Consider the following 16,457-nt stretch of genomic DNA (forward strand, 5'->3'; position numbering starts at 1 on the left):
TCCTGTCAGAAGGAAAGATTCACCTGCATCAGTTTTACCGGAGGGTGAGACCCAGCAGATTGGAAGACTTTCCCGTGAAGCCTCTAGTCTCTGTGTTTTTCCTATTCTGCCCATTATGTGGCACTTTTCTGCCTGTGGGCCCTACCAGTATAAGGTGATGTGATATCTTTATCTTCAGCAGACTCTCCCTGCTGGGGGCGTGGTTGAGATAGAGGAGAGGTTGTAGGCTGGCTTCAATCACTTTACTTTTCCAGACCCTGGTGTATGAATTCCTTGAGGGAGAGGATCCACATGTGCTGGGCCCCACCCCTCTCCCATGGAAGGCACAGTCTCCAGACAAACACTCAAACAAGCTTAATTCTGCCTATGCTTGGGGCATCTGGAGCCTGAGGAGACTTGCAGCTGTATCTAAAGAGTAGATAAGCTGTAGAAGCACAGCCACAAAAAAGAAAAAGAAAAATCCGTTTCAGAGCAGGACCCCAATTCCTTGGGTTTGCCTACGAACTTAAGTTGGTAAGCTGTTTTGTGTATCTTCAGGTCCTATGTGCCCCCCCTCCTTTCCTTTAGGGTCCAGACCCTTTCAAGGATTTTGTGCTATCCATTCCAAAAAATCTCTGCTTCTTTATTTCTTTTTTCTTTTTCCATCAACTCTGACCCCTCTGCGCCGGTAAGAAACCAGCAACCTCCGCTTTGGCTCAAGGTTCAGCTGAGCTGAGGACTTATTTTTAGCAGTCAGAATTTGCTAATTAATTACACAACTGGAGCTAGATTGTGCTCAGCCCCTGTTCCTGGTAAAGTCTTTCCTTTCCCCTCTGGGAAGCAGCCTGGGGGGAGGGGTGCCAGCCCCCATGGTTTGGGGAACTCCCAGTTCTGCATGGGCTTGCAGCCATTCCAGCTGGCCCTGACTGGAGTATGCTATGTGTCTGGTCACTGATGTGGCCCCAGCAGTTGTTCTGTACTTGTCCTGGCTATTTACTAGCTGCTCTGGAGGAGGAACTAAATTCTACATCACACTAAGCCCGATCTTGGCCTGATCCCTCATTCATATTTTAAAACTTCAATTTCTGCCTAAGACTCAAGGGAGAAATATTCATTTGATGCAAAATTTATATTTTGACTCATGCATTTCATAATTTAACTTCTATGTTCAGTTTAATTAAACACTGTAAGTACACAGAACCTTGAATAGTACATGGATTTCGCTGGTTTGTCCAGGTTAGTGTGATGTCCCAATACTAGGAGACATCCATATACCACTCTCCTTTACAGGTAGAAGGGGCAGACAGAGATAAGCAAGAAAACAGAAAACTTCAGTAATTGATAAATGAATTACATCCAATAGATGTATTTAGGTCGTTTCACTCCAAAAACACTAGGACACACATTCTTCTCTAGTTTTCAGGGAACATTCTCCAGGGTAGATCATATGCTGAGACAAAAAAACCGGTCTTTGTAAATTTAAAAACACGGAAATTACTCAAAGCATTTTCTCTGCTCACAGAGGAATAAAGCTAGAAATCAATAACCGCCAAAAAAAATAAACTTTCACAGATATGTGGATATTAAATAAAACACTATTGAACAACCAATCAGTCAAAAAAGAAATTGCTAGAAGAACTGGTAGGTATCTGGAGATGAATGAAAATGAGACTTCATATCAGAACTTCTGGGAGGCAGCAAAGGATGTGCCGAGGGGAAATTTATTGCCCTAAATGCCCATATTAAAAAAGAGGAAAGACTGAATAATCAAGGACTTAACTACTTACCTGTAGGAAGCCAGGAAAGAATAGCAAACTAACTCCAAAGCAAACAGTAGAAGGTGAATAAAAAAGACTAAGCAGAGTTAAATGAATGGGAATTTAAAAGAGCAATAGAGAGAATCAATAAAACCAAAATTTGGTCCATTGAGAAAATCAATTAAGTCAATGGGACACTAGCAAGTCAGACAAAAGAGAGAGAGAGAAAGGATGCAAATAAACAAAATAAAAATGAGAAGAGGGTCATACATGGACACTGAAGAAACAAAAAATAAGTCATAAAAGGATGAAATGAACAACTATACCCTGACAAACTAGACAACTTACATGAAATGTATAAATTCCTGGAGAACACAGGAACTAACTACACTGAGTCAAGAAGAAATAGATCTCAACAAGCCAATCACAAGTAAAGAGATTCAATCAGACTTCAAAATTTTTCTAACAAAGAAAAGCCCCGCGTCAGATAGCTTCACAGAGGAATTTTATCAAACATGCCAAAAAAAAAAAAAAGAAAGAAAAAGCAACTAACACGAATCCTGCTCAAGCTTCCAAGACATTGAGGAAGAAAGAACATTATCTAACTCATTTTATGATGCTAACATCACTTTAATAACAAACATGGGTAAAGATGCTGTAAGAAAGCAAAACTACAGGCCAGCCTCCTTAATGAATATAGATGCAAAAATTCTCAACAAAATACTTGCAATTGAATCCAACAACACATTATAAGAATTATACAACACAAGTGGGGCTTATAGCAGGAATGCAAGGATGGTCCATCACAAGAAAATCAAGGATGTAATACAGCATATTAACAAAACAAAAGGGAAAGAAATCACATGACCATCTCAGCTGATGCTGAAAAAGCATTCCATAAAATTCAACATTCTTTTTTGATAAAAACACTTCAAAAGATAGAAATCAAAGGTAGCTTGCTCAGTGTGATAAACGACATTTATAAACACCCACAGCCAGCATCAGATTCAATGGAGGGAGACTGAAATCTTTCCCCAAAAGATCAGGAACGAGACAAGGATACCCTCTGTCACCATTATTATTCAACATTATTCTAGAAGTTCTAGCTAGAGCAATCAGCCTGGAAAAAGAAATAAAAGCCATCCTAAATGGAAAGGAAGAAGTAAAACTTTCACTATTTGCAGAGGACATGATACTAGGAAAATCGTGGGGAATCTACAACAAAATTATTTGAGCTAATAAACAAATTCAGCAATGTGGCAGGATATAAAATTAAAGTGCAAAAATAAGTAACATTTCCATACACAAGCAATGAAGAGTTGACTAAGGAAAAAATTCCATTCAAAACAGCAACTAAAATAATCAAATAGCAAGGAATGAACTTATCTAGGGATGTAAAGGACTTGTACACAAACAACTACATAGCATGCTAAAAGAAGATTGAAATAGGTGGGAAGGCATTCTCTGCACATGAATAGTTAGGTTAAATATAGTTAAGATGTCAATTCTACCCATATTGATTTACATATTCAATGTAGTAGCAATCAAAATTCCAACAATTTACTTTGAAGACTTGGAAAAGCTAGTTACCAAATTCATCTAGAAGGGAAACAGACCCTGAACAGCTAAATGCATACTAAAATAGAAGAATGAAGTGTAAGGATTAATACTTCTTGATTTTAAAACTCCTTATAAAGCCCCAGTGATCAAAACAACATGGTACTGGTCCAAAGATAAAATTACTGACCAACAGAATTGAATGTTAAATATAGTTAAGATGTCAATTCTGCCCAAATTTTTCTACAGATTCAACTCAGTAACAATCAAAATTTTCACAACCTACTTTGAAGACTTGGAAAAGTTAGTTATCAAATTCATACGGAAGGGAAAGAGATCTTGAATACCAAAACACATCCTAAAAAGAAGAATGAAGTGGGAGGATAAACACTTACTGACACTTATAAAACCACAGTGCTCAAATCAGCATGGTACTGGATGGTGCCACAGTGGCTCAGTGGCAGATTTCTCGTCTGCCACGCATGAGACCTGGGTTCGAATTCTGGTGTCTGCCCATGCAAACAAACAAACAAACAAACAAACCCAGCATAGCACTGTCACAAATTTAGAAGTATTGACTAATGCAATTGAATCAAGAGTGCAGATAGAGATCACTGAATCAATTGTCAACTGATCTTCAACAAGACCTCCAAATCCACTGAACTGGAACAAAACCATTTTTCAATAAATGGGCATGGGAAAACTGGATGTCAATAGGCAAAAGAATGAACAATGACCCTTACATTATATCCTATACACAAATTAACTGAGGGTGGGCCACAGTGGCTTAGCAGGCAGAGTTATTGCCTGCCATGCCGGGGACCTGACTTCAGTTCCTGGTGCCTGCCCAAGCAAAAAAAAATTAACTCAAAGTAGTCAAATACCTAAATATCAGGACCAGTACCACAAACCTCCTAGAAGAAAATGTAGGGAAACATCTTCAAGACCTAGTAATAGGGAATAGCTTTCTAAACTTTATATCCAAAGCACAAGCAAAAAAGAAAAGATAGATAAATGGTAACTCCTCAAAATTAAATGCTTTTTCACCTCAAAAAACTCAAAAAAAGAAAATATTCGGAAACTACACATCAGATAAAGGTTTGATATTCTGGGTGCATAAAGAAATCAAACAACTCAATGACAAAAGAACAAACAACCCAATTATAAAGTGAGCTAAAGATATGAATAGGCATTTTTCTGAAGAGCAAATACAGATGGCTACGAAGCACATAAAGAGATGCTCATTCGCATTAGCTATAAGGAAAATGCAGATGAAGACTACAATGAGATGTCACCCCACACCTATAAGAATGGCTGCTATTAAATAACAGGAAACTACAAATGATGGAGAAGAGATGGAGAAATTGGGACACTTATGCGCCGCTCGTGGGAATGTATAATGGTGCAGCCACTATGGAAGATAGTTTGGCAGTTCCATAGGAAACTAAATATCGAGTTGCCCAATGACCTAGCAATACCACTACTTGTTATATACTCAGAAGTGTTGAAAGCAGTGACACACACAGACCATTGCACACCAACATTCATAGCATTATTCATAACTGCCAAAAATTGGGAACCAGTGCCCATCAACAGATGAGTGGATTAACAAAACATAGTGTATATATATATATCATATAAACGTGTGTGTATATATATATACATATCTATGTGTGTGTATATATTTGTATGTGTATATATATACACACACACACACACACACACACACACACACACACACACACAAAATGGAATATTATGCAGCAGTAAGGCAAAATGATACCCTGAAGCACACAACAAGATGGATAAGCCTTGAGGACATAATGCTGAGTGAAATAAGTCAGACACAAAAGGAAAGAGAATGTATGACTCCACTTTTATGACCATGGTAAAGGTAAAATCAGAGGCTTATAAAATATAGGGGACTTAGTGGTACATAGAAGTTAGAAATGGGTGTGCAGTTAGCTAATGTGGTTGAACTACATTGTAAGGGAATAGTCAGAAGTTAAGGTGTTCGATAGTGAGTCTATCATTTATATTATACTGAAAATGAGTAAGATTGAAAGGGGTTGTATAGACCTATGTATCTCACTGATTAACATTAGGAATATAAATTAGTCCTTGCAAGAACTACTTCAAAGGTATGAATCTTGTACAAAGAGTGTAGAAGTTTGGGATATAGAAGGTGCTATTGCATGCTGTGGGCTAAGTTTAACAAGAAAACCACAGCAACAGCAGAATTAAATAATGGAGGGAGGGACAACAGTTAAGAGAGGTTTAGATTTCCTATTTGGTGAGGGTGTGTTTATTGGCTATCTTTCTCTTGGGAACAATGAAATTATGTAAGATTGAGAGTGTGATGACTGTGAACTTTGCGCATTTTACATGATGCCTAATGAATGCAGGTGGCTGAATGAGGCACTGACAGAGAAATAGATTGTCAAATGCTGGTTTACATATATGATCAAATATTGTGCTGCTACAAAAAGAAATGAAGTTATGAGGCATGCAACAATGTGAATGAACCTGTGGGACATTTGGTAAGCAAAATAAGCCAGAAATGAAAGAATAATTATTATATGGTCTCCTTCACAAAATGTTTATAAGAAAACAGGGGCCTAGATTGTAAGCTTTTATAGCAGACACATTTAGTCCAGAATGATAATTATTATTTCTGGATTTTGACAGGTTGATTTAATCCAAAATGATAATTATTATTCCTGGAATTTGACAGGCTGTATTATATATCTATAAGCTGGTATTTAGAGGTAATAATTAAGCTGGTCAGGTTGGGATTAAGGTAATTCAGAATACAGGGGTTAGGAAGACGTTGTCTCTATTTTAGATCTGCATCTACTCTTTGAGACCAAAGGAAGAAAGATTTATTTTGTCTGGGAAGAAAGATTTATTTTGTCTGGAACCGAAATTTCTGTAGCATATAATCCAACTCAACCTGTCTGGATAGTTCATTTGAACAACTGAAACACAGGGAGTCCAGAAAAAAAAATGCATGCCTTAAATCCTGTGTAGCTTAATGTAACGCGTGGATACATCATAGAATATATTATGCAGATAACCAAAAAGTATTGGCAATGTCCATTGAGGGATGGGAGAGAAAATATGGAACTATTAGACTTTACAGTCAGGGAATCCTGTGATACTGTGTCAAACATCAGGGACACCTAAATCCATATGCCAGGCCCTTGATCTTGAGCCTTGCTAATGTGAAACTTACGTATGTAGCACAGAAGCTTAGCCTACTTACAGATATGCCTAAGAGTAATCCCCAGGGGACCTCTCTTGTTGCTCAGATGTGGTTTCTCTCTCTCTAAGCCCAACTATGCAAGTGAAATCATTACTCTCCCCCTATGTGGGGCATGACATCCAGGGGTGAAAGTCTCCCTGGCAGGGTGGGAGATGACTCCCAGGGATGAGTTCAGCCCTAGCACTATGGGATCAACGATGCCTTCCTGACCAAAACATGAAAAGAAGTATAACAAATAAAATATCAGTAGCCGAGAGAGTTCAAATAGAGTTGAGAAGCAACTCTGGAGGTTACTGTCATGCAAGTTTCAGTTAAGCATTGCTGCTCATCATAACTCGCCAAATCCCAACCAAAACCATTTCAGCCAATCCGAAAGAACACCGAGGGTGTTATATATGATTCTACAAAGGTTCCATACACTAGGATAACTTTTCTGAAAGTTACAACCTCCAGATGGGTCCCTGGACCAGATATGTCCAGGGTCCAGCCTCTCCAGAACATCAACTTGTTCCATCCCACTATCCCATATTATTGACAGTGCTTTCCAACATGAAAAACTTAGATCGGGCATATCCTAGATATCCCGAAAGAGTGGGAGAAAGATCAAAGGTGATGGTGAATTTATACAAAGAAGGTCTGTTTTAACAAATGAATATGAGTGCTGAATCATTATAGTGTTGTTTCTTTTCTTTCGTGCCCTAGAGGCGCTAGAGGTAAAAAACCTGAAATGGTGAATTGTGACCCAAATCAACTCTGCAATCTGTTCTACAACTAATTGTTGGGATGTGCTTTGAAATTTACTGCTTTTTTGTGTGTTATTTTTCACACACACACACACAAAAAAAAAGAGAAAAAAATATATTTCTTCTATCCAGCAGTGTTCTGGAGGACAGAGAGGAAAAAATCTGAAATAGTGGAATGGTAATCCATAACAAACCCTGAAATCTGTTCTGTATCTACCTGTTGAGGTGTACTCTGAAAATCATTCCTTTTTCTTTGTTTTCCTTGGATATATGTTATATTTAACAATAAAAAGCGTGTTGTTTTTTTTTTTTTTAAAGATATCCACCCAACTTATTTCTAAATTTTCCTTTGCTCACAAGCTCTGGGAAATGGTTGGAAAAGTGCCCATTGGAAAACTTTTCCATTGAGAAATCTGTGAACAAACACCTTATCACAACAGAGTGTGATTTACATCCAGTGAGAGAAGAAGTGAAAATACATTTTCAAGTTTAGTTTTGTCCTTCACCTTGCAGCTTAGCTTTCTGACTTTTCAGATTTCCTCCTGTCCATGTATGGGTTTGACCAAACAGTGTTATGCACACGATCCAGCTGGGGAAGAATTTTCAGTCAGAAAACAGTATTCTGTACTGCTCCATTCTGGGGATCAGGAGTGGATGCACATTTCTTCGGGGAAGCAAAGAAAATCAATGATCATTAAAAAGCAAATAAACAAACAAAACATGAGAAAAGTGAATGTGGGAGATGAGGGCAGGGTTGAGGAACGAACACAAATTACTAGGTGTCAGCAGCTGTCTGAGAGTTGTTTCTGGACTATAGACCTGAAATCAGCAAAGAGCCTGAGAAATGGGGGAGGGAGGCCTAGAAAAGCCCCTACCGGCCACGGGTAGGAGAACGTAGTACTCCTACAGTGTCAACAGCATGAATTGCAGGGTCTACATTTTATTCCAACCTGCTGGCACACTGCCTGTGGTCCTATACCGGCAGGAAACGGGCGATTTTCTTTCTTTCTTTCTTTTTTCAACTGAGATATGAATTCGTTATGTGCAGGTCACGTTTTTAAAGTGGGCTTTAGAATAAAGTTGTAGATGCGTCACCAGAACGTAACTAGAGGCACAAATGGTCTTTTTAAAACGGAGACACACTTTACATAGAATAATTCAGCCTTTGAAGCTTCGGATTTTAGTTCCCTCACACAGCTGTGAACCGTCAGCAGTAATCCTGCAAAAGGAATGGTTCTAAAAAGCTGAGACATAATTCAGATAACCATAAAATCCACCATTTTTAAGAGTAGCATCACCACTATAATTCCCAAGGAATGATTTGTTTTTACACTAAAGCGTGGTTTTGCCGTCATTGCAGAGCACCCTTACGACGGGCCATATTCGGCCATTTCGCCCAGTCGACTGTGCGAAATAAAGGTCATAGTCTGATTTTTTTAAGACCTTCACTGAGTATGTCGAGTATTGGGGAAAGACGGGGCTGAATGAGTAGACGGCGTTCAGTGAGGTCTGTAGATCCGAAGGGAGAATTAAAAACAAAGCCGGGCGGCATAACTGCCACTTGTGAATTAACAGGGAAATACCGGTAAAGGTGACAATTGTAGCTCGGTGCTTCGATCTCCAGCAACGAAGAAAAAGGAACTTTCACCTCCCACAAATTCAAAGCACGCAACCGAAAGCGTCGCTCGCTTGCCGTCTGCTGCCGCACACGAGAGCCCGTAGCACCCGAAAGAGAGAGATTCTCTTCCTTCCCACCGTCCCACGATGGTAAGGGGCCTATTTTCCAGCTCCGGGTCTCACCTCCTCCATCCTTCGAGCAGCCGCGCACCTCCTTCCTGCTCCTTGAGTTTTCTGGCGTCCGTGCGGGATGGAGGGAATGCTTCTTGTGCAGCTCAGAGAAACCGGATGTGGAGAGCCGAGGTCTGGGAACAGTGCGGCCGGGTTAGAGCTGGCGCGGGTTTTTCCCTGTATAACGCGCTGCCCTTGGCGCAGGAGCCTGCTGAGCACCTCGCCTCCTGGTACCGGCCTGCACTCGTATTAGTTGTTTTCGAACGGTTTAAGGAATTTAGGTGGCTAGGACAGTTACCGAGGACGCTGAGGAGTCGCAGAGGTTTAGAGGGATTTGTGACTTCTGCGGGGTCTCCCTTCTGCTGGGTCCGGCAGGAGTTAATATTTTCCCAAAATGGGCTCGAGAGGAAACACATTGAAGAATTCTTTCTCCTCAGAATCAGGCATTAACTCTTGCAGTTCGTACCAGCTGTCGGGTACAGTGGTTCCTAGTGTCAGTGGAGTAAAATTCACGTGAAAGTCTTTGCTGTCTTTTCCAGGCTCGGGCCCTAAGAGGGACTTGGAGCACGTTGCAGCACTGAAGCACTGGATGCTCGACAAACTAACAGGTGTTTTTGTGAGTATGATTTTTTTTGTTCTGTGCTCTTAAGTGAATGCTGCTACCTACTGTTTCGTACTAAATTCCTTAAACTCTGAAAACAATGTGAGCGCAGCCCAGTACCAGGAGGCACGGTGCTCAGTAGATAGATAAAGATTTGCACTGAGCTTGTACTGTGTTTCAAGCACTACCTTAAAAAACGAAGAAAAAAAGTCCTGCTGTTTTGTTGAGATACTATGTGCCATAGAACTGCTCTGGGATCATTCAGCTTTGAAGATGGATATGTGGTCCATAATGTCACTGAGAAACGCTGCTCAGCCTCATTTAGTAACTGCCTAGGCCGGAAGGCTGCCGGGCCTTGTTGTAGGCCCTCGGATACGTCCAAGCTACAAACTGCCTTCCTGAAACACTACCACAAAATACCCCTGTCTAGTTGATACTACATCCTTAGCACAAGAGACAAGGGAAGGTTATATGGTTCAGCCACAGATGGTAACCAAATGCTGTGGCAGAAAGAGAGCAGAGGAATGGAATTAGGAGGTATGGATTGCAGTTTTAAAGAAGGTGAAGCTGGCAGACCTCTTGAGAAGTTAATATGTGAACGAAGAAGAGAAAAGGGCAAAGGGAAGAAACGATTGTAGACATTCAGGGCTGGTCGGTGTTTCCAAAGGATCTGTTCAGCTGCTGGAATCAGGGAGATCAGGGAATTCAGGGAGTTGTATCATAAATCCTTCTCTTGGATGGCTCATGAGCTCTGTTCCTTGTGTTTGGCATAAGTTGTTTAGATGCAGGAAGAAGTCACTGATGAAAGAAGCCTGGCACGCCGCATCCTGTGCAGGCTCAGAGGATGCTGAGAAGGGTCTCCTTTGCTTTTGTAAACCTCACTTTGGGGTGGGCTTACATGTGTCTTTTGGTAGGTCAAGGGGTGTTATCCAGTGTGGCAAGTTTTTGCATTGAAAAAGAAGAGAAATTAAACCATTTAATGTTACTTTTTTCTTTGTGGTAACATATGACACATTTGCCATTTTAACCACTTTTCTGTACACAATTCTGTGGCCTAGGTTGTTTTTTCAGTGTTGTGCTGCCATCACTACTTTCACTACTAAAAATTTTCATCACCTCAAGCAGAAAGTCTTTATCTCTTAAGCTGTGCCCTTCCCCTAGCCCTTGGTAACTTCTACTCACTCTCTTTCTCTGTAAATGTTGCTTGTGCTAGATATTTCATAAGGTGGAATCGTACGATACCGGTCCTTTGTGTCTCACTTATTTCACCTAGCAGAAGGTTTTCAAGGTCCACCCATGCTGTAACATGTATCAGACCTTCTGTGGTTAAACAGTTATCTTAAATTAACTATTTTAGAGGTATTACGTAACTGCCATGCTCTCTGAACCCGAGTTACTGGTTTAATATGGAAGGCTATGAGTGTCCAAAAAAACAGATGAGTTTTAGGGGAGGAATCTCAGAGGTAGGAGTCAAGCACTGGAACTGAACCTTGAAGCTGAGGAAGGATTTGAAGATGAGAACAATCTGCCTAGAGGCATCATTCTGCAGGAATCCCGCCAAAGTTTTGGGCTGGAAGTTTCCTGAGTGGCAGGAATCTAACAAGAAAAAGACTGGCGATGCCTTCCTGGTATGGTTCAGCATTTGTGGTGTAGTGAGGCTAAGAAAGGCCTGATTTTCTGGGAGAGACCATGAGGGAGCCAGTGTAAAGAGGAAGAAACTTTGTGAGAACTCAGGTGTTTAAAATGCCAGGGACTATAAGCAGGACTAAGTGTGAGGTATTGTAAGAGTTTTTCAGCCTAGAGAGCCTACATGACAGGCAGTTGGTGGTTACCTGGGTGGGTTATTTGGTGCTTGGTGGCACTTCTTGGATAATTGGTACTCCTTTCCTCAGTGGTTAAAGGCTGAAGAGGGAGGCTTTTTAACAATAAATTAAAATTTATTTTAATTTACTAAGTAAGAACGAGGAATCAAACTTCTTTGTGCTAGTACATTCAGCAGTCACAGGGACTTCATTGCCTTTCCCCATGAGGATTTAGAAAAGTATGGTTGATGACATGAGTTCTTCAAAGCAGAATAAAGAAAAAGCTAAAGAAGGAATATGTAAAAGAAGCTTAAGAACAGGTTTCAGAAACCCCTCCTCCCATGACCATGCCTTAGTTTTCTTGGAGTTTGTGACAGTTCAGTCCCATGCCTTGCATAGCGGAGGATTTGGGGAAGCAGGCACCCCAAAGGGCTGTTTTTCTCAGAGATCATAATAGAATGGGATTAGTTGGCAGTGTGAACTGACCATACCTTGTGGCAAGTGGGTAAGAAAGGAAGAAGTGTGAAGTATGGTGGGTTGGGGGGCTCCAGCAAAGTTCCACTGAAGATGTTGGGGCTTGTATGAAGACTTTGAGGACTGGAATGGTAAGGAGTACTAGGATACTGCAGAAAGCTATGAATGTAGCATAAGCCACACCAAGGTGCGTACTCAAGGAAGAGACTGGCAAGGTCTTGGCAAGGCAGTGGTCCTTGGAACAGCGTAAAATGGAGAGGTGTGTTGTGTGATGGAATTGGCTGGGGAAGGGGGAATGCCAGCATTTCCAGAGCTGATGGTTCTGGACCTTCCAAACAAAACAGGCCCCTCTAAATTGATTGTATTCTTCTTCCCTACAAGTTGAGTTCAGGTTCAACTTCTGCTGCACGAAGTCAAATGACCTGCCAAATCTGGGTAAGTAATGGACCTCAAGACTTCAAGTTGACTACCTCTGTTTTTCTTTTACTGGCACCTTAGCCACTGACCAGTCCCCACAAGCTGAGGGAGTGTCACCCAGTCTTGGAAGAAAGTGAACTGTTGAGGGTGTGAAGAATTCTACCATTGTGTTTTGTCCACCCTTTCTTTCCATAGTGACAAATCGAGTGCAGTTCAGCAGCTTTTTAGCCTCATGTTTTCTGGAAAGCTGGATGTTTATCAGGGTTGTGGAGCCTTAAGAGGTGTTGGACTCCCAGATGCTCCAGGCAAAATCACATTTACACTGTTAATATCCATTGTTACCTATTTGTGGTAAAATGTTGTCCTGATCAGGTTCATGCGTCAGCTGGCCAATTGGTGGTGCCTGGTTGTCTGGTTGGGCAAGCACTGGCCTGTCTGTTGCTTTAAGGACATTTCTTGGACTTAAATCATCATTCTGTTGGCTGAATCCACAGCTGATTGCATTTATAATCAGCTGAATGTCTTCTGCAATGAGAGACACTTAATCTAATCTCCAAAGGCTTTTAAGGAAGATTCAGAAGAGACACTCTTCCTGCTTCAGCAGCGAGCCTCTTCTGTAGAGTTCGTCCAGACTCTTCATTGGAATTCCCAGCTTATGGCCTGCCCTGTAGACCTTGAACCCTTACGTTCCCACGGTTGCCTAGCTAGCCTCTCCTGGAGTTTGTTGAGGACCTTCATAAGAAGCACACACTTCAGCGTTTTTTATAGGGCCATTTTAATGGTGATAAACTCCCTCAGCATTTCTTTATCTGGGAATGTCTTAATTTTTCGATTATTTTTGAAAGACAGTTTTGACTGGCTATTTTTGCTTTTGGTGCTTTAAATATGTCATCCCGCTGCTTTCTTGCCTCTGGTTAATGATGAGAAATTTGTCATTGTAGTTTGTTGCATCCCTTGTTGTTTTCAGAATTCTCTGTTTATCTTTGACATTCAACAGTTTTCTTGAGTTTGTCCTGTTTGGAATTTGTTGAGATTCATGGATGTGCATGTTCATGTCTTTTGTTAAAGTTTGGAACTTTAAATATTTTAAGTATCCCTCCTCTTCCATTTCTCTTCTCCTGGGTCTTTCATAATGCGCACATGTTATACTTGGTGGTATCTCACAAGTCTTTCATCTAATTTTCTTAATCTTTTTGCTCCTCAGAGTGATTGTTTTTTCTTTGTATGAGAGGAAAACATTTTAATTGTTTTACATTGTATTTACTGATTCTTTCTTCAGTTTTAATTTTTAATGCTGTGATCCTCAGTTTCCATTTGTTTCGTTCCGAGATTTCTGTCTCTTTTTTTTTTTTTTTTGACATTCTCTGTGTGTCTGTCATTGTCTTGATGTTCCTTGTCCATGCTTTCTTTTAGCTCTTATACTTAGGACCATTTTTAAAAAGTCTTTTTATGATCTGCTTGGATGGTTTCTGATCCTTTGCTGTTGTTTCCAGTTACTTTGTATGTTTTGCAGTCTTTTACATCCTGGACATTCTTTAATTTATACATATTTTCTCAGAAATTTAGACACTGCAGTTTGTTTTAGTAAATCTTAGAAACAGATTTCCTTGAATGCTAGAAGCTAACAAATAAGAAAAAACAAACAAAGCACTTTCGGTTATATAGATTGTTTTGTGAGAGTATTCTGTTTCACAACTAAGGTATCTTGACAATAAATTTCTAGCCTGAAACGAAAGTATAGGGTTTTCCCCTGTCTTTTCTGTGCATTTGTCTTTGTTCTGGGCATTAGTATGTGGTCTTAGGAATTTCCCTGTTTGCACATAAGAGAACACCTCCTTTGCCATAAGAAATCATGTTTTCTCAGTGCTCTGAGTACTGCATGTTTGCCTGAGAATGAGGAACCTTTGCCCCAGGGAGCTGAGATTTGACTGTTCTACAGCATTCTGAAAGAGAAATCTGCAAGCATCCCTCTATATTCAGGGCAAGCCTAGACCACAAGTCTAAGCTGAATATCTGGGCTCATTCCTTTGAGCTTCCCTGGCACAGACATACATGCTCCCAGTATTTGCACAAGGGTTATTCACCTCCAGAAATGGAACCAGGGACTGGCCCTTTACAGTACAAGTTTGTACTGAGTGGGTGAGTGAATGGGAGGAGCCAGCCATGGCACTGTTAGGTTTACCTGCTATTGCCTTTTTATGATTTGCCCTTTGACTACCATCCTTCAAAACTATTTTTTGGTGTTTTAAGAAAGATGGTTCCATCAGCTCTTCTGTGGGTGACAGCTTCTTTGGATGACAGAGCTCGGGAGAAGGTTACTCTGCCATCAGGATGGCCAGAATTCCCCTGCTGATATATTTTCAAGGTAAATGGAGCTCAGTCCAAAAGGGATTGATTCAGACAGTGACGTAACCCAAAGAAGTTTTGTTTGAAGGAAATTTCACTGATTATTTGGTTTTTTGCTTTCTATCCCTTTGTGACTTTTAGCAGTCGTGTTAACTAAATTGTTCTTGCCTCAACTGAGAGAGTACATCCTGAAGGTGTATGTGTTGGAAAAGTAGAGAGCAGTAGATAGGATCACAGTGTGTAGAGACAGTCTACCTGAGTGCACACGAGTAGTATCTTGCTGGACATGTGTATCTCCAGTAGTATCTCCTGGTCTCTTTGGAGTTGATAAGCATTGTAGAAGCAGCATTAACTGTAAGCATTTTAAAAGCAACAGAAAAGGATTAACAAGATGGTTCAGAACACCCAAGAATTGCACAAGATGATTGGGTGATAGAATACATTTAGACAGCAAGTTGGAGTGAATAATTTCTTTTTTAGCACCCTCCAGTTTTTCTAATTTCCTTTTTAAGTGTAAATATGGTTATTGTACATGTTACCTTTAGTCTTAATTTCAGTTACTGTATTTTTTTTTTTATTTTTTATTTTTTTGGCATGGACTGACACTGGAAATCGAACCCGGGTGTCTGGCATGGCAGGTGAGCTGCTGAGCTGCTGAGCCACCATGGCCCACCCCAGTTATTCTATTTTTTTGTTCATAAGAGATCTAATGTTTTTTTCAAATCTACCTGTTTACTTTGCAAAGCTTTCTTATCCCTACAGATCTGTAGCCCTTCAGGCTATAAATTCTTAAGTCTGTTTGAGCAAGCTTTGTTATGGGTGGTGTTTCTTTTTCGTGGTTTCTTAGTTCCCTCTATGCTGTACTCTGCATATGAAATAATAATAATAAGTAAAATAGGAGGTCTAAGAAGATTCTGCCTTTCCCAGATAATGTACATTTTCATCTGACTGGTTTCTGGGCTATCAGCCTGGTATTACCTTGATCATAGTTCAAGGCTTAGAAATTTTCTAAAGCTTCTGAAGCAATGTGAATTTCAGGTGGTAAGTTAACAGGAAGATAGGATTATTCATACCTTACATCTCCGGAGAGTGCCTGTCTTTGAGGTGCAGCTAACTATGGTTAAGAGTCTCATATTAATCTGCCTTCCTGAGAGTGAATCGTTTCTACTCTGTTGTCTCTGAAAGACCTTCAGAAGGAAATCAGGTGCTCTCAGGACAAAAGGCAAAATTAATTTCCATGCTCTTGTGTTTTCCCCTTGTTTCGGGTCTGGAAATCCCTTGCTGTCTTATTCCTAGATCCCTTGAGATTTTCAAGAAATATTCTTAGGCAGTGCTTATCGTTGTTTTTAGTTTGTTCCTTGTTTGTTTGTTTTTTGCATGGGCAGGCACCAGAAATCGAACCTGGGTCTCTGGCATGGCAGGTGAAAATTCTGCCACTGAACTACCGTCACACAGCCCTGTGGTTCTTTTTAAAAGCAGAATTCACTTTCTCCCACTATTACTGGAATTTGGAGGCTGGGAAATGTTTAACTTTGTATTGGCTCTGCTTATATTCTGTTGCTGAATGGGTGATCTGTTTTGTTTTTACTATGTTTGGTCTAAGAGAAAGGATTTTCTGGTTAGTGGGATGTAAATGGTCCAAAAAGATATCTGATTCATTTAGCAAAGCCCTTTTGCAGATCAGCATTTACAGGGTTGACTTCTAACAGTGCCCTGTTAGGTCTTGTT

General features: G+C 40.4%; 1 protein-coding gene across 6 annotated transcripts in view; it reads left to right on the plus strand.

Moving 5' to 3' along the window:
* The window catches only part of LOC143672596 (protein WWC3-like), a 310,051-nt gene that overhangs the window by 282,498 nt on the left and 11,096 nt on the right, over positions 1-16,457 (plus strand). For all 6 annotated transcript variants that reach the window (XM_077147209.1, XM_077147211.1, XM_077147203.1 and 3 more), the window contains one exon: positions 9,629-9,705. In XM_077147209.1, coding sequence (XP_077003324.1) covers positions 9,629-9,670 — 42 coding nt within the window. In that variant the 3' untranslated portion in view covers positions 9,671-9,705. The remainder of the gene's footprint in view (positions 1-9,628; positions 9,706-16,457) is intronic.

The sequence above is a fragment of the Tamandua tetradactyla genome, chromosome Y (assembly GCF_023851605.1).
Source record: "Tamandua tetradactyla isolate mTamTet1 chromosome Y, mTamTet1.pri, whole genome shotgun sequence".
Lineage (NCBI taxonomy): Eukaryota > Metazoa > Chordata > Mammalia > Pilosa > Myrmecophagidae > Tamandua > Tamandua tetradactyla.